Source organism: Macrobrachium nipponense, chromosome 42 (genome assembly GCF_015104395.2).
Source record: "Macrobrachium nipponense isolate FS-2020 chromosome 42, ASM1510439v2, whole genome shotgun sequence".
NCBI classification, from domain to species: Eukaryota; Metazoa; Arthropoda; class Malacostraca; order Decapoda; family Palaemonidae; genus Macrobrachium; species Macrobrachium nipponense.
In genome coordinates, this window is record NC_061103.1 from 50714744 (window position 1) to 50722932 (window position 8189).

Consider the following 8189-nt stretch of genomic DNA (forward strand, 5'->3'; position numbering starts at 1 on the left):
TTCTTGTAGTCTCAGGAGGCTTAGAAAGAGACAGTGCAGTTTTTCTTACTTCATTAACACAAACTAAATATTTACACAGCTTTACATACAAGTTTAGTTAGTTTTGAGGGTGGTACGACTCTGTTGTCGTCTGTTTGAGGCAAAGTGTTGTAATATCACGACGTGTCGATTTCAAGTCTTTCTTCCTCATGGGTGGTAAAGCGCATGACCTCACCTTCTGGTTGCTGTTTTTCTTCTCTCTCCGGTTCTCTGCTTGTCTGCTTCTGACGACATCTCTTCAAAGAAGTCTCCTCCTTCAGTAGTAGGCGGTCTTTTTCTGTTGCCGCCTTCTGGTCTTCCTCATTGGTGGGTGATTAATGATGACATCTATGGAACCACCCTTTTTGGGGGGTAGTTCATTGCAACACCTCCTTGTCACTGGAAGTGTCTGGTTTCTGCCGCAGGTCAAAGGTTATTTCAGAGCTTTATTGCAGAGCCGTTAAATGCAATTTTTAATTGCCACTAATGCGGTAAACACTTCTGCTTGTTATGGTCGTCATTACGACTAACACATTACTTGCTTAACGCGATTTTCTCTCTCTCTCTCTCATCTCTCTCTCTCCTCTCCGACTCTTCTCTCTCTCTCTCTCTCTCTCTCTCTATTATTTGTTTTCTCTCTTTCTCTGTCTATCTGTGGATCTCTCTCTCTTTTTATATCTACTGTAGGCCCCCTTATTTGCATTCTCCGGAGTCACGGATTTCTCTCTGGACCATATCTACCCATTATTTGTGGTATTTTTCTATGAGAAATATCCAGAAATTCCTGGTTTTTCAATGAATTTCATCATAAAATGCAGTTTTTGTCATAAAACTATTAAAAATAACAGGTATAAATTTTTTTCAGCATTTTTATATGGGTTCCAACTATTCCATGGATTCTAAACATTTGCAGGGGGGTCTGGTACGCATCCCCCGCGAATACGGGGAACCACTGTACTCTATTTTTCCCTAACTAATATTACAAATCCTTTTGGCAGATACTCTGGTCTACTATCTCGCATTTTCTCTTCTTTCCCTTCCCCAGGTAGTCTAGACATCATGTCTGCAATAACATTCCTTTTACCCCGAGATATATTCTACTACAAAATCAAAGTTACTCATATCTTCTACAGTTCACGTAATTTTAGCATCCACTCCCTTTATTTTCTGCAGGAATACTAGAGGTTGGTGGTCTATATGTACCACAAACCTCACACCATATAGTAGACCTGGGTCTCACAGATCTGAACACGACTTTAGTTGAATGAGAGGAAGAGATGGAAAATGACATGCACATACTTAGCACCAGCATCAAAACCTAGGTAGCTATTGGAAAGGAAAGGGGTACCCGGCATCTACAAATTGCTAAACTGAAAAATTGCAAAAACATGCTGGTCCTCTCAGACCTTGGTCTGCCATTCTAGGGTTACTCAAATATCTTTTCTCCATGCTGATGGTTTCACCTGATTTTCCATGTCCCACTCTTTCAGCTTGATATTCCAAATATATAAATCTCTTGCCCTTTTGGAAGATGGTCTAGTAATATTTGTTGTGCGTGTGCAAGTATTTTCCATTTCTTGTGCAACGTTTTGAGGGGCTGGTGGTTTTCATCAGTTATTTTATTAATCTTCCATTAGTATAGCTTGAGAAAATAATATCAAGGTGCAAAGAAAAATTCAGGAGGTATCAAAATATGAAGAGATGGTTCAGCAACAAAGACAGTTAGATTTTCAACAAAAACCCGTGTTGTTACATTTAGAGTAAAGGATTGGTTAGCACAGCCATCACAACATAAAAATGAAGTTTCCATGGCATTATTTTCTATAGTGGGCTACCATTTTGACCTCTTATAATTGAGAAATGCAAATTGAATGCAGTGCCTACACATACATCGTGAAATTTTCCATGTAGCAAGGAGTGGTGATTTGAAAACTATATTGATGCTACGTAAAGCATTAGTTTTATCTATTGTTTGGCATTGCCCTCCTACTGCAAAAGTTGATCTAGTACATAATGCAGGTCTTAGATTGTGCTCTTGAACCTTCAATTCTACACTTGTAGAAATTATGTATGAAGAAACTGGCTTTTACTCATTGAGGTATAGGGGAGAGAGGTCCATCTCTGGGTGTTCTTGAAAGAAGATAGCAAGTACTACTGTGTCCACCTTTTATACATCACAATGTTCATACTACTACTTTAATGCTAGTATCTGAGAGACATCCTTGGTATTCAAATCCTTTTAATGTTGGCTTAAAATTCTGTGCATAAAATACAGTTTAACCTTGAATGTAACACCAGGTGATAACAAGAATACAAAGGCTTCATTGAAATTATGAAACATAGTTTTGCAAAGATTTAAGGGTAATAAAGCAAGCACACACATATGCAGCCTGTTTCAAGAGCATTTCAGTAAACTTGGCAAATATGTGCCATAAAGTGTGAAAGATGTTGAATTAGCTGTAGTTATACCAGATTCATATATAGACTGACAACTTTCAAGATCTTGTTCTTTCTGTAATTTAATGTCTGGGTTTGCGTAGATGCACAGATAGCGAGTGAGAAAACAGTGGTTTGTATATTAAAAAATGTTCATTCATAAAAAGGACACTTTTCTGTAAACTTTTGTGGTGTGTACTATAAAGGATGCTTGATAAATGCATGCATGGAAGAGAACATCTGTAGAAACACTGAAGGTTGTCCTCTGTACCGAGCAAGTTTCTCACACCTCTTAGTGTAGTGGGATTGTCTTTTAGGTGAATTTGTGTTTACTGTATTTGAAAAAGTTATATGAGCTAGTGCTCTGAATAGTATAATGTACAGACAGTCCCGATTGCCTATTTTATGGTGCTAGACACCCCCATAAAACTGGATTGCCATTATGTAACTGAATCTGCTGATAACTTGGGACTGCCTCTACTATTATTGGTAAATGCCCACTTCTTTTATGTTCCATAAAATAAATGTTGGAAGTGTAATGGCGACACCATTTTTATATTTTTGCAAGTGCTGTAGTACTATATAATTATCATTGCTTGAGTAGGTGTGGAATTGTATGTATAGTGACTTAGAATGATATTGATGCAGAGAATTATTTCAGTCATTATATTATCAGGAAATCAGGAAATTTCCACTGAGAATATTGTGACAAAAAAAAAAAAAACAATTAATCATTTTAGCAAATTTATGGAGTTATTAGAACTTAGGCATTTGAAAGATGCAGAGATGGAAATCTTTTTATAAGCTAAGTACGAAATAGATTTTTTACCTATATGGTATACAGGCAGTCCCCGGTTATTGGTGGTCTCAGTTAATGGCAATCCGGTTTTATGGAGCTTGTTTAGTGCCACAAAATCTGTGATTTATGGCGCCGTAAGGGCCAAGTTCCGGTTATTGGCGCTGTCAGGTGCTGATAATAGAGTTATGGTGCCATGACATACCCAACTGAAGATATCGGCGCTATTAACCGAAACTTGGCACTACGTATAAGCGCCATAAATTGCCGAGTTTTGGTAAATGGCAGTTTTCGCTTCTCAGCACCCCGCCGATAACCGGCGACTGCCTACTGTTATACTGTATAGTATTTATATTTATGTTATTTACATAAACTTAATTATTTACAGCATTCATGATGAGGAAGGTGGCAGCTTACTTAAGCTTTTGGAAGATTTGATGAAGCTTATATTACATAGCAGTGATAATTCAGATGGAACCTCTATCGTAAGTGAAGCTCTTGGCGCTTTAGTAAATCTCTCATACAATTTGAAGAAAAGTGAGTATCATTCATTGTCTAAAAGTGCCAGTAATTTACTTGATTCAGTAACAGAGCATCTTTTAGATTTCGTTCTTGAAAGTTTTACTGAGGGCAGTTCAGAAAATACAGAAAATAGAAATTCACAAGTACTCAATATTTATGAATTATTAATGAACAACTTAAAGGTAACATCACAGGCATTACAAAATTATTGCTCTTCTCAGCTTATTTATGTGCTAACTCATCAGCCAAATCTACATGTTACCAGTGTTTTGAAATCTCAGGAAAAGTGGCGATCAACACTCGTTAACCCTGTGCTCTCATTGTTAATGCAGAAGTTAGTCATAGTTTTGGGCTATGAAGCAGCTCTCCATAGTCTGAACACTGTTGTGACTAATGATGAAGTTAATTGGGGGTGTGTTTTGACCCTTGTTGCCACTACCATTAATAGCCACAAGTTTGCAGTTTCTCTGCTCAAGACTATTATTGAAAAACACATCCGCAAAGGCTGCGATGATCAGGACATGGAATTTTTAGTCATTGGCTTCATATTTGCTCGTCATGCAAGTCAAGAAGGTTGTCACCTCTTTCCCTCTTACAGCCAGTGGTTTAGTGGTTTGTTTTCCACTGAGTCAGGAAGTCCAGCATCTCATAAACAGTCTTTTGTGTTCCTCATACAATTCTTAACAGATTTGGTTCCCCACGAACCAGTGTATTGTTTACGTACCCATCTCACGAGTCATATTTTTGTTCCTAAAGGTTGTCAGACTTTGCTCCATGATTATTATAACCTTGCAAGAGCCCGCCTTCAAGAGATGAAGGATAATTTAGAAAGTCATACAGTTTCTCGCCAGAATGTAGAAGAAAAAGACAAAGTGGTTAAGGAAGTAGAGATGTGTATTGAGCAATTTAGTCATACGGGGAAAATACCACACTTGGTGTTGGAGGCATCTATTTTTCGAAAGCCTTATTACATGTCCTCTTTTTTGCCTACCTTACTGGCTCCTAGAACACTACCAGATGAGCCTGATGCCACAAGTAAATTCATATCCATTATGCATTCATCTGGCAAGATTCCTGCCAACATGTACAAAGCTTATACTGAAGAATGTCAGAAATTTACATCAGACCTACTCTCAGGCATATTCATTAATGTTGAAGAAGAAATGGTTGTAGAAGAACCCATAACTGAACTTTCCAACATCTTGAATGAACTACTAGATGCCTCTGTCATCTTACCCATACTTTCTCGTATATCACACAAAATTGAAGAGATAACAAAAGCCAGTGATTTGAAGATGAAAAGCAAAACTCACTTGGTTCTGAATCCCAGGATGTGTAATTTTAAACTTGTTTCTTACCAGGTAATCCAAGAATTTGTTAACATTTTTGAGAAAGTTTGTTTTAGCCAAAAACAAAGGGAAGTAGTAATTACAAAACCTGACTGGATTCCACAGTTCTTATCTTTACTATCTTCAAGCATTACACTTCAGTTGTCACTTTTTAATTATCTCTTGTATCATTTGGAATATGGTCAGCACCACAAACTGTCAGTGGAAAAAATACAGATTCAAGGAGCTTTAATCTCTGAAATTTGTACTCTTGAAGGTTTGTTTAGTAGCGTTGTTGATTCATCCAGCATGAATCAAAGTCCTGTTCCATTTGTGAAGTATTTCTTACAGAAATTGGAGAGAAATATGTCCACAAAGCAGGCATGTGTACATACATGTTGCTTAATTAATTACTGGTTGCAGTGGCACATAGAAAATGGTACTGAGGGAAAGACTTTGGCATTGCTTCCAGAGAAACTGATGGATTTGTATTGTTTTTTGGCTCCTAGAATTAATTTGATTGTTACTGAGGAGGAGGATGAACTCACTATGGCTACTGTGTATTCATCATTAAATGGTCAGGGTGTTCCTAGTTATGCTAGGTTGTATTTTGACCAGATCAGATCACTTAAACAGAATGGATGGCTTTCACTTGAAAAATGGATATCTCTTGAACTGCGTACTGTTTGGGAAAAAACCCCTTTAGATGTGCGATTATGTTATCTCCAGTGCAGAGTTGAACGTGATTTTATATTTTGTGGTAGTGCTCAGAATGACAGTGAGAAAAGAATTGCAGCTGGAGAAGTTGTAACAAACATTATCCATACATTATTAGAAAGTGGGGTTAAAGATGAGAACAGCAGTGAAATGATCATGTTACTTCAAAGACTGGCTCATCTTTATCCGGATGCAGACATATGTCTCCTGGAAGACTGGCACTTTAACTTGAGAGAGAAACCCTTCAGTGATAAGAATCTATTTTTATTTATCAATCTTTGTCGCTGTCTCCCTCCTCCTTATTTTTTACCATCCAAACGTGTTCTTCAGCTTTCAGGCGTCCTTGAGCAATTGGTTCATTTGCTCCAGAACCTGGATCAAGGCCTAGTGTTGAATTTGTGTAATACTACATACATAGTCTCATGTTTGTTACATGCTGCAAAAGATTCATGTGTGAAGGGTATACATATAGAAAAGTGCTTGCAGTCAATAAGAAGGGGAGTCATTTTTCATTGGGATTCATTAAAAAGCATGTTTGAAGATAACATCCACATAATAGAAAGCCATAAATGTTTAGAAACTTTGAGACATATTCTGAACGATCCTGCAAAAAACTTTAGTCGTCTCTGTCCAGAGGAAAGTGGTCTTTTAATACTTTCCCTGTGTCTCAAAAGTTCAAGTGTGTATGAAACAATATCTGGTGAAATTTCTTCGGTTAGAACAAGTTTCTTAAAATGGCTGTTTGCATACATTGGCATTCAACAGATGCAAGGATCAGTTCCCTTCTTCCCGGAAAGTAATGATACACAAATTCTAAGTGAAAAAGATGAAAAGATCATTTGCATTTGCAAGAGAGAACTTAAGGAGTACTTGGCAACTAGTGATCCATTGAAGCTTGTGGAAGAGATGTTTCCGCCTGGTGGAGAGCCTTCAGTATCCTTGAGGAGGATGACTACTGCTTGTATTTTAATAGTGCTTTTAGAGTTTGCTTCTGACAAAACATCAACTGGAAAGAAGGTTAACAGGAACAGTTTAGAAGCTCAACTCTTGGAAATTCTTCTCCATTGTTACATATATCTGGGCCAATTTTTTGACTCTGGTGAAGGAGGAGGACATGGTGAATTGCCTGATACTCCGGTAAATAAGACGATGGACAACAAGGATCTTAAATATTCCAGTGATTTAGGCCATATTTCTGCTCTGTATCAGAGAATATTGTCCCTTTTATGTAAAATTCCACCAAATGTGTTATGCAATGTATCTGAAGGTACAATAGCAAAATGTGAAGGAGAGTTGCACTCAACACTGAAGCAGAAAATGCAGTGTTATGAAAATTGAGTTGATCCTCTTGTATATCTTGTATATTTTTATAAAAATAAATTGTGTACTATTCAGTTGGGATTCTTTTGCATTTTGCTTTTTGTTACATGTTCCAAGAGAGAAAATGTCATGAAAGTACTGTTTTGCTGCTGCATTCTATACCAATGGTAACAAATGCTTGTGATAAAAACTGAGGTAATTCTACTGGGTTTTTTTCTTTTACTAACCCTGTGTTTTTCTCCTGATAGAGAGGATTTTTTTTCAAGCAGTTTTATGCTTTAAGACAAAACTGCACTTGACAGTTTGGTGATGAGTCACTGAATGTAACATACCAGAATAACAACATTGTATTGAAAATGATACCAAATCATGTGAATAAAAACTTTGTTCTAAGCCACATTTCTCCCTCAGGTATACCCTCCGAAATAGTACTTGTTCTCTAGTTTGCTGCAGAGCTTATGGGCCAGTAGTGATTGTTTGAGGCATAGTAGCCTGCCTTTTATGAGCATATCTTTTAAAATTTCTTATTAATATTTCATTGTTTATCATACTTCAGAAGCTGTCTCCTATTTTGCCATCTAATCACTTTAGATACTGCTTCTTAGGTCATCTGTAGGCATTTCCTCGTTTGCACATTTGAACTCTTTTATTTTACTGTTTACTTCTCTCCATTCATTTATCATGCTTGCAAGCCTTTCTAACAACTATCTGTCTTGATTATCAGGAAGGATGCCCTTAATGGCAATAGCAGAAGCTGTGGTGGCCTCGTTATTAACTACGTACCCAATAGTTGAACCTTAGAGGCATTGGTACCCTTATCATTTTGATCTGTCAAGTGTGGGACTACCTTTTAACCAGCCCATGGGTTTCAGAGGATGGGTCATTTTATGACGATAGGAGTTGGCTTGTATCTAGCTTGTAAGCCAAGATTGGTGATAGTATTTGTGAATTATCCTCGGTCCCACCAGGCAGGTTGGCCTACATTTGAGCCACACTAATCATGTTGGTGCCATTCCTGCAAGGTAGATTAGGGAGTGGACTCAAGGGAGTCA

The 8189-nt window shown here is 37.5% G+C and overlaps 1 protein-coding gene across 1 annotated transcript in view; it reads left to right on the forward strand.

The window, feature by feature from the left end:
* LOC135213204 (uncharacterized) overlaps positions 1-7211 on the forward strand; it is a 46203-nt gene extending 38992 nt beyond the window's left edge. Inside the window, exon 4 of the mRNA XM_064247179.1 lies at positions 3639-7211. Within this exon, the coding sequence (XP_064103249.1) occupies positions 3639-7155 (3517 nt within the window). The 3' untranslated portion in view covers positions 7156-7211. The remainder of the gene's footprint in view (positions 1-3638) is intronic.
* Positions 7212-8189: the final 978 nt, after the last annotated feature.